The sequence below is a fragment of the Schistocerca serialis genome, chromosome 2 (assembly GCF_023864345.2).
Source record: "Schistocerca serialis cubense isolate TAMUIC-IGC-003099 chromosome 2, iqSchSeri2.2, whole genome shotgun sequence".
NCBI lineage: Eukaryota > Metazoa > Arthropoda > Insecta > Orthoptera > Acrididae > Schistocerca > Schistocerca serialis.
The window spans coordinates 934,166,197-934,184,136 of NC_064639.1; the positions used below are offsets into that span (position 1 = coordinate 934,166,197).

Consider the following 17,940-nt stretch of genomic DNA (forward strand, 5'->3'; position numbering starts at 1 on the left):
TACTTTTTACAATACTCTTACAACAACCATTGCGCAAACATTCCCTCAGTGGTCTTGAGTTTCTCAAAAAAATAATTCAATAATATTAATTCCTCTTATAATAATAGTTTGCTGATGTCTCTGTACATCCGTTTATAATCTCTTGTAAATCATAGCTGGTGGCTGGCAGACACACCGCTACTCTCAACCTCTCGCTTCAGACCTGCTACCGACTCGCTTCACATCTCGCTTACTACTGACATCCTACGAACGCTAAAGTGCGGTCTCTCCTGCCGACAATACTTTCTGGTGCAGACAATCCCTGCTACAATTACAAAATGTATCAATGCGCGGTCTTTCCCGCTCTTTTCTTAAAATGTATCCATACGCGGTCTCTCCCGCCCTTTTTAAAATTATATCAATGTGCGGTCTCTCCCGCCAACAATACTTTGGTGCAGACATTCCCTGCCACCACAATTATATCCAACATGACAAATATTAATTATTCCTACTTAATCCTATTAATAAAGTGTAAACATCTTTCATAAATTGTGGTTTGATAATAGACAATAGAAATATACACGTCTTACAACGGGTATTCATTGGACAAATATATTATACTAGAACTGACATATGATTACATTTTCACGCAATTTGGGTGCATAGATACTGAGAAATCAGTACCCAGAACAACCACCTCTGGCCGTAATAGCGGCCTTGATACGCCTGGCATTGAGTCAAACAGACCTTGTACAGGTACAGCTGCCCATGCAGCTTCAACACGATACCACAGTTCATCAAGAGTAGTGACTGGCGTATTGTGACGAGCCAGTTGCTCGGCCACCATTGACCAGACGTTTTCAGTTGGTGAGAGATCTGGAGAATGTGCTGGCCAGGGCAGCAGTCGAACATTTTCTGTATCCAGAAAGGACCGTACAGGACCTGCAACATGCGATCGTGCATTATCCTGGTGAAACGTAGGGTTTCGCAGGGATCGAATGAAGGGTAGAGCCATGGGTCGTAACACATCTGAAATGTAGTTTCCATCGTTCAAAGTGCCGTCAATGCGAACAAGAGGTGACCGAGACGTGTAACCAATGGCACCCCATACCATCACGCCGGCTGATACGCCAGTACGGCGATGACAAATACATGCTTCCAATGTGCATTCACCGCGATGTCGCCAAACACGGATGCGACCATCATCATGCTGTAAACAGAACCTGGATTCATCCGAAAAAATGACGTTTTTCCATTCGTGCACCCAGGTTCGTCGTTGAGTACACCATCGCAGGCGCTCCTGTCTGTGATGCAACGTCAAGGGTAACCGCAGCGATGGTCACCGAGGTGATAGTCCATGCAGATGGTTGTTGTCTTGCAAACGTCCCCATCTGTTGACTCAGGGATCGAGACGTGCCTGCACGATCCGTTCCATCCATGCGGATAAGATGCCTGTCATCTCGACTGCTAGTGATCCGAGGCCATTGGGATCCAGTAGAGCGTTCCGTATTACCCTCCTGAACCCTCCGATTCCATATTCTGCTAACAGTCATTGGATCTCGACCAACGCGAGCAGCAATGTCGCGATACGATGAACCGCAATCGCGATAGGCTAGAATCCGACCTTTATCAAAGTCGGAAACGTGATGGTACGCATTTCTCCTTCTTACGCGAGGCATCACAACAACGTTTCACCAGGCAACGACGGTCAACTGCTTTTTGTATATGAGAATCGGTTGGAAACTTTCCTCATGTCAGCACGTTGTAGGTGTCGCCACCGGCGCCAACCTTGTGTGAATGCTCTGAAAGCTATTCATTTGCATATCACAGCGTCTTCTTCTTGTCGGTTAAGTTTCGCGTCTGTAGCACGTCATCTTCGTGTTGTAGCAATTTTAATGGCCAGTAATGTAGTTACCCCCTTTAAAGGTCTGATGTGCACTACACAACGTTTCACCAGGCAACGACGGTCAACTGCTTTTTGTATATGAGAATCGGTTGGAAACTTTCCTCATGTCAGCACGTTGTAGGTGTCGCCACCGGCGCCAACCTTGTGTGAATGCTCTGAAAGCTATTCATTTGCATATCACAGCGTCTTCTTCTTGTCGGTTAAGTTTCGCGTCTGTAGCACGTCATCTTCGTGTTGTAGCAATTTTAATGGCCAGTAATGTAGTTACCCCCTTTAAAGGTCTGATGTGCACTACACGCAGGAAGCGGCTACTAGCGTAGCAGAGTATTTGTGGCGTGCACGTGGGGCTTTTTTAGTTTATAGATCAAAGACGATTTGCCTGGTAGATTTGCCACAATGTCCTCAGAGAATGTTTGTCGTCTCAGATCAGAGTTAGGAAAGGTTAATATGATGTTAGTAAACTGCAAGAGCATCCAAGGGGAGGTCTCAGATTAAGTATGACATATTGGAGGTTATAATGCACTGACGGTATTAAAATAAGATAGTTGGTTCAAACCGGACATAATGGAAACGACAGCGTAAGTTCAGATCGGAGTATTTATCGTAAAGACAGGGTAGTCACCCATGGTGACGGCTTGTTCATTCATAAAATCTAGCGAGTTAATCGTGAATTCCAATTGTGAATTAATATGAGTGAAGTAAAGTATCAAACATCGGTCAATAATGGTAATCGGATGCTTTTATAGAGCGCCTAGCTCAGGTGCTCTATTGGTAGAGCACTTCTGACAGAACTATCAGAATATCGTTAGTAATTCTCGTGATCATGATGTTGTAATAGGGGGTGATTTCAACATGCCAAGTATAAACTGGGAGTGTCATTTTAGTAAAACTGGTGCCAAAGACAGCGATTTGTGAAACTTTTTCTGGATATCTTGTCCGAAAATTACTTTGAGAAGATAGATAACCAACTCGTGAGCGTAACATCTTAGTTCTCCTGGCAACAAACGTATCTGAACTTATTGAACCAGTTAGCGTAGAGGAAGGTATCAGTGATCATATGCTGTGACAGCGTCTATGACAAGCGGTCTCACAAAAAAATATTACGAAACGTTGGAAGATATTTTTGCTTAGCAAGAGTGACAAGATACAAATTTCAGAGCATCTGAGCAGTCAACATCAAATATTCGATGATGAGGACGAAGATGTGGAAAACAAATGGAAAAACTCAACGTCATCGTGCAAATATACACTAGACGAGTATGTTCCGAGTAAGGTCTTAAGAGATGGGAAAGACCTAACATGGTTTAACTGCCATGTTAGAAAACTTACATAAACAAAGAGAACTTCAACTCAGATTCAAGAGAATTAAAAACCTATCTGACAAACAAAAGCTGAAGTAAGCGAAAATGAGGGTAAGGAGAGCAATGAGAGAAGCGTTCAATGGCTGAAAGTAAAGCTTTGTCGACCAATTTGTGTAAAAACCCTAAGAGATCCTAATCGTATGTAAAATCAGTAAGTGGGTCAAAATCATCTATTCATTCACTCAATGACCATACTGGCACCGGAACGGAAGGTAACAGAGAGAAGGCTGAAATACTGGATTCGGTCTTCCGAAATTGTTTTACCGCGAGCCCTGATTTCAGTCGTCGTACGAACGTTGAAATGACAGATATTGAGACAACCGATCGCAGGATAGAAAAACAACTACAACCGCTTAGTAGTGGAAAGGCGCCAGGACCAGATGAGATACCTATGAGATTCTGCAAAGCTTATGCGAAAGATCTTGCTCCGTTTCTAGCACTAATTTATCGTGTAGATCGCTTGAGCAACGAAGGTTACCTAGCGACAGGAATAAACTGCAGGTCATTTCCTTTTTTAAGAAAGGCCGTAGAACAGATGCACACAATTACAGACCAATAACGTTGACGTCAGTGTGTTGTAAAATTTGTGCTCAAGAATTATGACATTTTTGGAGAATCTCTTCCAAAAAAATGAGCATGGGTTCCGCAAGCAGACATCTTGCGAAACTCATCTCGCTCTGTTCTTCCATGAGATACACAGCACCGCAGACAACGGCGCTCAGGTTGATTCCGTGTTCCTTGACTTCAGGAAGGCATTTGACACCGTCCTGCAACGCCATTTAGTGAAAAAAAAAAACGAGCTTATCGAATATTGGAGCAAATTTTCCACTCGATTCAAAATTTCCTTGAAGATAAAACTCAGCATATTGCTCTTAACGGAAGAAAATCAACAGTCGTAAAGATAACTTCCGGAGTACACCAAGGAAGTGTGATAGGACTGTTACTGTTTACAATACATACAAATGTTCTAACAGAAAGGATCGATTGCTCTATAAGGCCTTTCTCAGATGATGCGGTTATTTATAACAAAGTAGCAGTGCTAGAAGATAGTAACCATTTGCAGAATGACCTCCACAGAAATGATGAATTGTGCAGGCTCTGGCAGTTGGAAACCGTATCTACCGCAACGTATGTAGGAGTGAGTGGAATGACCAAATAAACCAAATAATGGGATAAGCAGATGCTAGACTCAGATTCATAGGAAGAATCTTAAGGAAATGTAAATCCTCGAAGTATGTTCGTCCGATTCTTTTGTTCATCTGTCTGGGATCCCTACCAGGTAGGACTGACAGACAGGTAGAGAGCGACAAGTTTTGTCAAGCGATCGTTTAGCCGGCACGGCAGGGTCACTGAGGTGCTTAACATACTCCATTGGCAGACGTTACAAGAGGGGTGTTGTGCATGATGGAGAGATTTACTATTGAAATTTTGACAGAGCACTGACAGGAAGAGTCAGACAACATATTATTGTCCGTCCCTGGTAGATGAGTGGTCAGCGCGACGGAATGTCAAACCTAACGGCCTGGGTTCGATTCCCGGCTGGGTCGGAGATTTTCTCCGCTCAGCTACTGGGTGTTGTGTTTTCCCTTATCGTCATCATTTCATCCACATCGACACGCAAGTCGCCGAAGTGGCGTCAACTCGAAAGACTTGCACCAGGCGAACGGTCTACCCGACGGGAGGCCCTAGCCACAGGGCATTTCCATTTCCAACATACGTATCGTGTGCTGACCATGAGGAGAAAATTCGGGAAATTAGAGCCACTACAGAGGCTTACTGACAATCATTCTTCCCACGCGCTATTCGCGAGTGGAATAGGGTTGGAAGACTCATTTAGTGGTACAGAAAGTACCCTCCCCCACACACCATTAAGTTGCTTGCGGAGTTTGGTGCAGGTGTAGATATGTTTATTTTCAACTTATGATTGCTCTGCCAAAACCACAACTTTTATTACTTGATTAAAGAAATACGTTAGATAGTGGTAAGTTCGTGAGAAGACAGCTTTTTTATACAGAAATTTATAAATTTATACGCATTTATATTGTATACAATGTAATATATCTGGAATTCGTGATACAGTCAGACACACAGAGTTAGGAAGATTAAAAACTGTCACACCTCAACGTTAGCGCGATATTTAAATTTCATAACAGAAAAAGAAGTTCACACAAGTGTGTTGGACCAAATATTGAAATAACTTTCGCGGTTTGTATGTGCAGTCGAGGATATTGCTCCTGGGGTCATATTTTATAAAAGCCTTGTAAAGACCTGGATTGGACAAATATATCGTTCAGGTATTTGTTACACTATACGGCTATCAGCTCAAGTTGGCAGCAGTGAAAACGCGAGAACGATCTGACAATCATGATGAAATGTTCCAAGTACTAAAACGTAGTCAGCCATGTCTGGTCCACAAATGACTGTCTTTCATTATGGGAAATGTTCCATATCATCAACTTGCAGCTGATTTTTCCATAGGATTGCTTCTTGTTTAATGTTATCAATCGTACCATCTACATGTCACCAAATAATTCTCCCCCTTGCATTGAGACACTTGATGAATTCATATAATACGTGGTCCTTTTCACCACTCTACCTACCCTTAACTCAGTTTTTTCTCTGATGACCGCTTTCACTTGAGCCAGAATTCAGTCATTCGTCAGAAGACAAGTGCGTCACACCGTCTTTCTGGTGGATGTTGTAATGGCGACTTAGTGTTTATCCAGCCCATGGTTGTGCGATGTGATATTAAACACTTCGAAAGGCCTTTAAACGATACAAAAAGTAAGGCAATTCCCATTCGGCGTTGAACGATGAGACTACTCGACCTTTTATTTTTTAGGCAAATGTGTAGTCGCCCTAATATTTCTAATGCAGAAGATAAATCTAACACAAGTTGTATCGCCATCAAAGTTCTTGGCGTCTGACAGGGTGGAAGCTTTACTCAAACGGCGTCTGGCTGGAGCCTTCATTTTTCTCTTCCTTCTTACCCCTCATCTCCATTCCCCGCAGCGCTAGGAGTGCTAGGTAGGACAGCCGGAGCGCTATTTGGCCAGGCCTGGACTAAATTGGGGCCCTTTGGTTTGCCTACGGACTACAGCGATAATGTAACGGCATTGTGCCTTTAAAGACTGAATGTCTCTCAGTCATACTTCAAGAACGCTACCTACGGAAAAATTGACGACTGTCGAAAGTGGAAGTAGTTTTTTGTAAGCAGCCAGTAATCTTTGCAGCAAGCTGTGAATCCACCACTGTGATTTGTTAACTTGCTGGGTTCTTCCTACTTTCTTACTGCCAGTTTCAAATGGTTCATACGGCTCTGAGCACTATGGGGCTCAACTGCTGAGGTCATTAGACCCCTAGAACTTAGAACTAGTTAAACCTAACTAACCTAAGGACATCGCAAACATCCATGCCCGAGGCAGGATTCGAACCTGCGACCGTAGCGGTCTTGCGGTTCCAGACTGCAGCGCCTTTAACCGCACGGCCACTTCGGCCGGCACTGCCAGTTTCATCTTGCACGTTGAGAACTGTGCTTGAAAGCTGGATTTATTTTCCCACACTTCTTACTGAAAATTTTGTAGTGTATTAATGCAAATACTCACTGAGTTCAAACATCTGGTGAAATTATTGGTGTACCTTGCGACCACGTTTATGTTATAATCATCTTTGTCTTGGGAAAATCTATAGATAAATATCCAGCGATCACAGACCCAGCGATCAAAGGCCCTGCAGACCACGCGCTGCTTCCACAAACTGACTCGTGTTTTGTTCCCGGTTCCTCCAAGTGTCTTCATCCCCAGGGCTGCTAGGTCCTTCGCCAGGTCGTCCGTCCAGCGCTGCATTGGTCGTCCAATGGGACGTTTGGTGTTTAGTTTGCCCTCTAGTGCCACCTTCGCCTGTCTTCCGTCTGGCATATGGGCTACATGGCCCACCCAATGTATTCTTTTGCTCTTTATCTTCTGTAGGATATTTGGCTGTCGCATCATAAGGTAGATACCCTCATTTTTCCTCCTCCTCCATTCTCCGTTATCTAAAGCTGGTCCCCATATCTTCTCTTCTTTCAAATATTAATAGTTTTTTCCTTTTCTCGCTTAGTCATGCTCCATGTTTCTGAACGGTACATTACTGCTGGCCATATCACTGTGTTGTAGATTGCGAGCTAACATCCCATAGATGTTCGGGCTCACATACGGTTCCTCTTCGTCGAAATGTCTTGGCTCAAACTCGTCTGGGGGTTGAACCACACGTGTCGCATTACAGGCATTAATTAGACACTTGTGACCCTTTGGTTAAATTGTCTGGCTGATGGCAAGTTTGCGAAATACACAGTTAGTATAACATATAACAACCGTAATAATAATATCGGGAATTAAATTAACGACCCATAAATGATGTAGGCCGCACAGTTCCGATTTGGTTAAAATAATGTTTATTCAGAAAGAAAACTAAAAGCGAAAATTGTCGTATTTAGAATTACTATTACACTTGAGCGCATATCCATTTGACACAGTTCGATCATTCGCAATCTCATTGCGAAACAAATCCGATACTCCACCTCCATATTTGCACGAAAAGTTAGAGTTTACTCCAGGCGTGCTCACCGCTCAGAGGCTAAGTCCCGCGATGCCACACAACTCGAAATTTTCTAAGTCGTTTCACTTCCTAGCTGCTTAAAGACCGACTGTCCGCTATCGCCTCTCATTCCGAACTGTACCCTTTGGTGTCTCCAGCCGAACTGTACTCTTTGGTGTCTAGACCAGAACTGCCCTCTGCCCGTCTCCGATCGCGTTTTCCGCACGCTGAACATCTTCGCTCAACTGGCTAGTGCAGTTCTCTTTCCTGAAGCCGTCCATCTGATTGGGTGCAGCTTATTCTACATTACTTTACGTTTTAACTTATTGAAATAATCAAAGCTTGACCACTTTCTCGTTCTAAATAAAGTAACAATAATATCCATTACATAATAAACGTTAAATTCTTGTACATAAAACCAATACAATTTCCTTCTTAACTTTGAATGTCACGGCCAGTAGCCTTGCACCAATGTGCTTTCTGATAAATTAGTAAGAACAAAAGTAACTATTGTGCTCTAAACTTAACAACAAATATTCTATTACGAAATGATTCAACAAGGTGTCACACTGTCGTTGTTCAATGTGTTTTGTGTGGAGGAAATGATGATCTGATGCTTAACTGAAAATACTGGAAATTTAAATTTACTATATCTTTCAAACAAATAAAGTCACAGAGTTGATATTTACAACGTTACGATTCTATATGAAATGTCGATCGTTAAGATCGATCAAAGAGTTCAGATTTTAGCATTCAGGTCTTTGTTACAAAATTTGTTAATTTCACTTTAACAGTGAATCCTAAACTAGTATAGATATGATCAATATTCAAGTTTTATTGGGATCACCTAAAATTTTATGGAGGATGGCAGATTAAAATTGATGTAGCTTGATTCCCTGCACTACTACAGAATTAAATAGTTTTCATAAATGTTTCCTCTATGGCCGATCTTAGGTCCGCCATATTTAACATTGCTACGTCTCCTTTGCTACAAAAGCCTTCTACTGGGTTTCTCTATGACGTAAGTTCTCGTCTGTCTCACTCGCGCACTACAGCGCTTAGGTCGGTCTCAATAGACAACAGACACCTCTCAGTTTCCCCATCTCGTGGTGAATCTGCGCTCTTTGTGGCATCTGGTCCTGGACGACAGGGTTCGTTTCACAATTCCTGAAGGCAGACTCTTTCAGCCATAAACTTAAAAGAGAACGAAATGCTCGTTGTCTCAGAAGATTTTCATCTTAGCGTTCACTGAGATCGATTTAGAGCCGAGCGTCTCTCTGAGGAAATGCATGCATTTCTTTCCCACTGCTATTCTTTCCTTGATGTCCATTTTTACGTTGTTGTCCACGGTAAACCAAGATCCCAAGTACTGGAACTGGTGTACTCTCTTGAACCTCTTGCTGTCTATCTCAAGAAATTCTTCCTATCCTTGTCTTCTTCCTAATTGCATGAACTCTGTTTTTTCTTGATTCACTTTGAGCCCTACCTTCTGTGGATAATTGTCCATTTTATGATACATTCCTTTCAACTCGTACTTTGATTCACTTAGTAGTACTATGTCATCTGCATATGCGAGACAATTGAAGTTACCGTCCACCTGTTCTCCAGACCACTCCAGTTGCCTACAGTCTTTCATTACTTTCTCTAAGATGACATTGAACAGTACACATGAGAGAGCATCCCCTTGTCTGAGGCCTGTCACAATCTCGAATGTTTCTGTTGTGGCTCCTCGGAAACGTACTGCTGCCTTTGACCCTTCCATACAAGCTTGCACCATTCTTACTAGCTTCTCAGGGATTCTGAAGTCACCCATTGCATTGTATAAGCTATTCCTGTGGATGCTGTCATATGCACGATGAAGATCGACGAACAGGCTGTAGATATCTTTATCTTATTCCCCGTGTTTTCCAAACAATTGTCTTAGTGTGAATATTTGATCTAGTGTCGAACGGTTTAATCGAAAGCCAGCTTCACTAGAAGAAGGGATCGGTTGGTAGGACATGTTCTGCAGCATCAAGGGATCAACAGTTTAGTATTGGAGGACAGCATGGAGGGTAAAAATCATAGAGGAAGACCAAGAGATGAATACACTGAGCAGATTAAGAAGGGTGTAGGTTGCAGTAGGTGCTGGGAGATGAAGCTTGCTCAGGATAGAATAGCATGGAGAGCTGCATCAAACCAGTCTCTGGACTGAAGACCACAACAACAACAACAACAGTGATGGACAGTACCTTATACGTTACATTCAACAAGCTGATCCCTCTGTAGTTACCACATTCCATTTTGCTTCCCTTCTTGTATACTGGGCGTATTATAGCCAACTTCCATTCTTCTGGCAGTGTCTCCTTCTCTCATATCAACTGGATCAGTTTATGTATATCTAAGCGTAAGCTCTCACCTCCCTCCTTGATTAATTCTGATATTATTCTGTCCTCCCCTGGGGCTTTGTTGTTTCTGAGTCCTTTGCTTGCGATCTTCACGTCTTCTTCACTAACTTCCCATTCTTCATCTTGCCTTTCCTCCGTAGTGTCTGCAAATAACATCTCATCTGGGTCTGGGGGACTCAAACGTTCTGAGAAGTATTCTTTCCATCTTTCTACAATTCTTTGCTTGTCATTTAACAAGTTAGCACTCTTATCTCTAATGAAAAATGTTGGGCTCTGAAATTAACGTCTCCCATTTTCTGTTTATTGGAAGAATTGCCTTGCATTCTTGATTTGGCTCTCTGCCTCAACTTGTTCTAGCAAACTGGTTGGATATATTCTCTTCTCTGCTCTTAGGATTCGCTTTGTCTCCCTTCTGACGTTGATAAAATGTTCCCTTTTCTGCTGATTCTCCCTGTCAGCTAGCCACTTCTTCCTCACCTTCCCTCTCTTTTCTGTAGCCTTCTGGCATGTCTCGTTTAACCATTTTCTCTTCTTCATCATCTTCTTTCTTCCCAATATATCCTCCGCTACACTTAATACCATGGACTTTATTTCTTTCCACTTTTCCTCCACGTTCTCTATTGCTTCCAGGGTCTCTAGGACCTCATTACGGTTTTTGATTTCTATAGCATATTGTTCTTTAATGGAACTTTCTCGTAGTTTCTCAGCATTCAATGCAGGCTCTAGTGTCCCCTTGCTCTTATGCATGTACGTGAACATGAGTTTAAGCCTGCACACAATGAGGAAGTGGTCTGACGCACAGTGGGCTCCTCTGTAGGACTTGACGTCCATGACTCTATGGCTATAACGCTGGTCCACCAAGATGTGATCTATCTGGTTGGTGGTTCTTCAATCCGGTGAACACTATGTTCCCTTATGTATTCTCTTGTGTTCGACTTGCTTCGAACTTAATCTCAGGTTCTTTGAGATAGCTAAGTTGATCATCCTCTGACCATTCTCACCGATCTCATCATGCAAACTGTGCCTTCCTATAGTTCGTATGTAGAATTCTTCTTTTCCTGCTTTTCCACTAAAATCTCCCAGCACTACCCTGGTATTCCTAGTTAGTGTGCTCTCAATTGTTTGATCTAGTTGCTGAAAGAATTCTTCCTTTTCCTCATCTGTTTTATCCTCAGTCGGGGCATGAACATTGATGAATGTGATGTCTGACACTTGGTTTCCAACTACTACGTAGGATATTCTCTTGGGAACAGCTTTTAATTCCTTAACCGAATTGGTGCTTTGTTGTGTATTACAAAAGCAGTGCCGAATTCGTGTTTACCTACACATCCACCGTAGAATAGTGTGCATCCATCCTCTTTGCGACTTCCCTCTCCTAGCCATCTTGTCTCTTGTACCACCACCAGGTCCAGTTTATATCGGTTAATTTCTGACACCATAGTCTGGATGGTTCCTGGTCTATAAAGGCTCTGAACATTCCAAGATCCGAACTTAAAATTTCTAAATTGTATATCGTTTTTCCTTTGCAGTTTTCGTATTCCATTGTGTCTATCTACGTCCGATGCAAGTTTGTGTTTCGTAACAAAGAGTTTTTTTTTACAGGATTGGGTTGTTAGCCCAATGCCCAACCCTCCTTTATCAGGGCTCGGGACCGGCAGTGGCTGTTACAAGGCAACTTACCGCAGGTGGAGTTCTTGGGAACGTACTTATAATTAATACTCAAATACAGCGTAGTTATAATTAAACTTACACTACTTTAAAAAGTTTCCATGAAAAACGAGCGTACGACAGTCAGACTTGTGGATATATCGGAAGAGAAGTAACGAAAAAAGCGTTGAAAGAAACACATTTTACTTTCCACATGAAATTGTCGCATCTGGCATTTGTTAATTGCGTGCCATGTTCACTTTCCACGCTGCAAATGTTGCTCAATGTGACGACCAACTGCATCCACGGCAGTCGGGAAATGCTCTAGAGACACCATTCGACACTTGTTTGCAGCACTTTTCGAATGGTGGTCCATGGAAGGTTCCGGTGTTGTGACATGGCTCTTGCACTGCTTCAAAACCACACTTTGTATCCAGCACTGTCAGCCATGGCAACAGTAACTTCAACAATTTGTTGCGCAATTTGCCGTCGGCCTCTCCCAGAGCAGTTCGCAAATCACCAGTTAATCCAACTTCCGAATCACGTTCTTCAACTCTGGTATGGAAAGAGGACCTCTCCATATTCCTTTAATGCGTCGACGCTCCTGAGGAGCAGGTGCACCATTGCCATTGCTTTCATGAAACAGCTTCGTGAGTCCTGCTCATCTTTTCCACACATAAATTGACTCCCGGCAGCAGTAATACATATTGATACTTGTGTTTCAGCCCTAGATCGCCGTACCATTACCGCCGCCTAGCGGCAAATCGAGACACTAACAGTACAAACAAAGGAATTCCGGCAGCGCACAGTCTCAACATTATTCCTATAAAAATGGGTACCTCTACGGTAAAGTTTTCTGTCTACCGCGGCTCAAGTAGTGAAAGTTTAATTATAACCACCCAGTACAAGCACTGAAAAACTAATCATTGCTTCGAATTCATTTTCAACATAGTTCACAACCTGGAGACTTACATAATTCACTTCTGTAGCTCGTTTTATGCTATATGTGCTAAAAACTTGAAAATGTGGCATCACACTTTGGTATTCTGATTTAACGTATTTGGATGGTGCATATGTTCGTAGTTTTCTTTCCATAAGTCTAAAAAACACAGCATATACACATAACAGAAACGTTACTCATTAGCATTATATCCGACTTCACTATTTACAACAGTCTGCCAACGCTAGGCTTAATTTTTGATTCCGAGACTGTAGAAATCACGTGTTTTCGAGGCGAAGAACTCTCGAGCCATGTTCGGCGCGTATTTTCAGCCGGAAATGAAGTTCTCTGGAGGTTTTTCGATAGAGAGCGTAGAAGGTGAAAACCTGAGGGCGAAATATGAGGTGAATAAAGCGGGTACGGAACAACATCTCAACCTAACTCCTGTATAGCGTTTTTTGTCAATGTAAAAGAAGACTGGCGCTATTGTAGAGTAGTATCACTTCGCACCGTCTTCCTGGTCGTTGTTCTTGGACTGTTTCTATGAGGCGTCTCAGTTGTTGACAATAAAGGTCAGCAGTGATGGTTACTGCTCGGGGAAGCGGTTTATAGTACACCACACTTTCGGTATTCCACCAGATACATAACATTATCTTTTGTGAGTGCGCGCAGGTCTTTGTACAGTGAGTTTCTGCTTTGTTTGGGTTCAACAATTCATTTCTTTTCCTTACGTTAGCTTAAGGATACCATTTCTCGTCAGCTGTAACGATACAGGAGACGAATGGTCGGGTAAGCAGAGATGCACGTACGGGAAACCGCAGGTTTTTGTGATATTGGCTTAGAGCATGCGGTATCCCTACACCCGATTTTTGAACATTCACCATTGCATGGAAATGTCGCTTGACGGTGGAATGATCACTGTTCATCGCATCTGCCAGTTCTCGAGCACACTGACGTGGACCATTGTGGATTAATGTGTTTAAACGATATTCATCAAGCCTCGAAGGTCTATATATACACTCCTGGAAATGGAAAAAAGAACACATTGACACCGGTGTGTCAGACCCACCATACTTGCTCCGGACACTGCGAGAGGGCTGTACAAGCAATGATCACACGCACGGCACAGCGGACACACCAGGAACCGCGCTGTTGGCCGTCGAATGGCGCTAGCTGCGCAGCATTTGTGCACCGCCGCCGTCAGTGTCAGCCAGTTTGCCGTGGCATACGGAGCTCCATCGCAGTCTTTAACACTGGTAGCATGCCGCGACAGCGTGGACGTGCAGTTGACGGACTTTGAGCGAGGGCGTATAGTGGGCATGCGGGAGGCCGGGTGGACGTACCGCCGAATTGCTCAACACGTGGGGCGTGAGGTCTCCACAGTACATCGATGTTGTCGCCAGTGGTCGGCGGAAGGTGCACGTGCCCGTCGACCTGGGACCGGACCGCAGCGACGCACGGATGCGCGCCAAGACCGTAGGATCCTACGCAGTGCCGTAGGGGACCGCACCGCCACTTCCCAGCAAATTAGGGACACTGTTGCTCCTGGGGTATCGGCGAGGACCATTCGCAACCGTCTCCATGAAGCTGGGCTACGGTCCCGCACACCGTTAGGCCGTCTTCCGCTCACGCCCCAACATCGTGCAGCCCACCTCCAGTGGTGTCGCGATAGGCGTGAATGGAGGGACGAATGGAGACGTGTCGTCTTCAGCGATGAGAGTCGCTTCTGCCTTGGTGCCAATGATGGTCGTATGCGTGTTTGGCGCCGTGCAGGTGAGCGCCACAATCAGGACTGCATACGACCGAGGCACACAGGGCCAACACCCGGCATCATGGTGTGGGGAGCGATCTCCTACACTGGCCGTACACCACTGGTGATCGTCGAGGGGACACTGAATAGTGCACGGTACATCCAAACCGTCATCGAACCCATCGTTCTACCTTTCCTAGACCGGCAAGGGAACTTGCTGTTCCAACAGGACAATGCACGTCCGCATGTATCCCGTGCCACCCAACGTGCTCTAGAAGGTGGAAGTCAACTACCCTGGCCAGCAAGATCTCCGGATCTGTCCCCCATTGAGCATGTTTGGGACTGGATGAAGCGTCGTCTCACGCGGTCTGCACGTCCAGCACGAACGCTGGTCCAACTGAGGCGCCAGGTGGAAATGGCATGGCAAGCCGTTCCACAGGACTACATCCAGCATCTCTACGATCGTCTCCATGGGAGAATAGCAGCCTGCATTGCTGCGGAAGGTGGATATACACTGTACTAGTGCCGACATTGTGCATGCTCTGTTGCCTGTGTCTATGTGCCTGTGGTTCTGTCAGTGTGATCATGTGATGTATCTGACCCCAGGAATGTGTCAATAAAGTTTCCCCTTCCTGGGACAATGAATTCACGGTGTTCTTATTTCAATTTCCAGGAGTGTAGTTAAGGCTCACCGGCCATTTGACCATCTTTTCTTGTGCAGATGCACAAACAGTGCCCGAACTCTTACGGAAATCGGCAACAAGCCGCGAGTAATGAATATAATGGGTAGGGGCACTATGAATATAGTGCGGGACAATAAGTTGACAATGTGGGTCTCACGGGAGGCGTCCCAGAGATAAGTCCCTGCAATCGCACTATCCTCTGTGTCCTCGGTGGCTCAGATGGATGCCGGTACAGTAGCTCAGCGTGTTCGGTCAGAGGGTTTAGCTACCCTCTGTGATAAAAAATTGAGCAAACGGATCAACAAACAACCCGCACGGGTGTCGTCGGACGTCCGCCACGAACAAATTCAACGAACAATGTAGAAAAAAAAAAAAAAAGACGGACAGAGTAGAGCGTCTGCCATGTAAGCAGGAGATCCCGGGTTCGAGTCCCGGTCGGGGCACACGTTTTCAACTGTCCCCCTGGACTTATATGAACGCCTGTGTGCAGCTAGGGGTATTAATTTCGTTGTAATTCCTCGAAGGTCTTCCTGCACATGGGGAGTAACCAATGTCAAAACGATCCAAAGCGAGAAAACCATTTTTTTTTTGCCCAACTTTAATGATATTTCCCGCTTTTTCAGTAAGAGAATTGATATTAGTTTTTGATCCTATACTTTCGCCATCTACAAAAAGACAAAATTTACAATTTCGTAAAATGGAACGTTTAATAGCGGCTAGCGCTAGCGGTACACCATGCCTGTGTAATTCAAGTTCTCGTTGTCTATTGCTATGCGATCGAGAAGGAATTGAAACATCGTGTTTTCAGTAAATCAGATAAAAGAAAAATTATGGAATTACTGTGTCTGCGGAGTCCATTAGGATGTTCATTGCCTAAATCTGCAAACGTTTTATTACCATTTGCGCTTCAAGCCAGTTATGAGATTTGTGGCTTCGAGGCTACAGAAGATCCTTTTTTTAGTGACCGCTAATGAAGTGTTACAAGTTTGCTCCACAAGCAGTACAAAGACTGCGGCAGAGATGTAACGCGGGTTATAACATTTAATGAACTGAAGATACTAACACAGGTGGAAAGAGGGTGAGAGAGTCGTAAAACAGCGTATCTCAATGTGTTATAGGACCCAATAAGCACGAAACGTCAGTGACCCACGAAAGGGTCAGCGGCGCCTGATAGTCGTCTTGGAGTCGGTGGAAAAAGCCTGCCGAACAGGCATCGAAGTACGTACTTCATGGCTTTTTCGCGTGACGATAAATTACGGCCGTTCTCTGACACGACCGCAATATCGAACATGCCTTATAGAAGAACAACCCGTGAAGTGGTGGATCGCCTCCTATATAGATAGCGTTCTGTTCAGTGATGGGTTTCTCACGGCAGACTAATAAGCAATACCGCCCAGGTTGATCGCGACGTGCGAGGGACGCTGCGTTGTTCGCTGCTTTCAATTGATTGTCCGCGGTCTTCATTCACTCCCTCGCCTGCGGTACAAAGTTACTACGCTGAAGGCGTTCGTTTTATAGTTACACTTGAAAATCATATATATTGATTCTGAGTGCAGCACTAAATTTATGTACTGTAGTTTGCGTTTTCTTTGCCGGCAGGTATGGATTGTCAGAGGAGTAATAATTCGATTCGGATTTCAGTCTGTTTCTATGAGCTTAAACCGCTGAATAGCCGGCCGGTGTATTCGTTGAGACGGTAACGAGCCTTCCCCCGGTAACATCACCCGGTAGCTTGGTAACAGTGAGTTCAATCTCCTTCATCGGGTTTTGGCAGAATTAGCAATGTGGGTAGAGTACACTCTTTCTAGGAGGTTAGAATCTATTCTAATAGGCCAAATACTACACTCTGTTTCCTCAGTTATTGGAATAACGAGACACGTTTTACGAATATATGAGATGAAGAAAGAAACGTTGTACTACATACTCAAGAACATTCATGGTGACACTGAAAAGCAAGATTACTAAGATATCTCTGCGTTCCCCTACAATTTTTACCGTCTAGTACCATGAAGGTACTGATGCCTTGAAAAATGTCCTCTTTTCCTGTCCCTCCCTCTTGTCATTGTTTTCCTCTTATTATTTTCTTCGCCGATTCTGCAGAGAATCTAATCTTTTTGTGCCATATCAGTCCACCTAATTTTCGACTTTTATCTGTAGCACCACATCTCAAATACTTCCATTCCCTTGAGTGCTGGTTTTACCACGGTCCACGTTTCACTACCATACAATGCTGTGCTCAAGACGTACGTCCTCAGGAATTTCTTCCTCAACCTAAGGCCTATGTTTGAGGCCAGAAGACTCTTCTCGGCCAGGAATGTCCTCTTTGGCTGCGCTAGTCTGCTTTCTATGTCGTTGCTCCGTGCGTCATGGGTTATTTTGCGTCCAAGGTAGCAGAATTACTTTACTCCACCTACTTCGTGACCAACCATTTTGATGTTAACTCGTTTCTGCTTCTTCTCATTAGATTTGTCACTATTCAGTTTACTCTCACAATCCATATTCCGTACTCATTAGACCATTCTATTCCACAGTTTCTATAATTCTTCATCACTTTCATTCAGAATAGCAGTGCCATCAGCGAATCTTATCATTGATATCTTGTCACCCTGAATCCCATTCTTGAACTTTTCTTTTATTTCTGTCATTGCTTTTAGAGAACTAGAATGAAGAGCACGGGCGATAGACTGCGTCCATATCTTGCACCCTTCTTAA

The 17,940-nt window shown here is 44.0% G+C and overlaps 1 protein-coding gene across 1 annotated transcript; it reads right to left on the reverse strand.

Moving 5' to 3' along the window:
• Positions 1-10,508: 10,508 nt before the first annotated feature.
• On the reverse strand, positions 10,509-11,039 carry LOC126456527 (uncharacterized). The gene has a single exon (XM_050092275.1). It carries the CDS (start codon positions 11,037-11,039, stop codon positions 10,509-10,511), a length of 531 nt encoding a protein of 176 aa, XP_049948232.1.
• Positions 11,040-17,940: the final 6,901 nt, after the last annotated feature.

What these genes read in the sequence shown, in the direction of transcription:
- LOC126456527 (XM_050092275.1), bottom strand. Translation starts at nt 11,039, where the DNA reads ATGGACGTCAAGTCCTACAGAGGAGCCCACTGTGCGTCAGACCACTTC.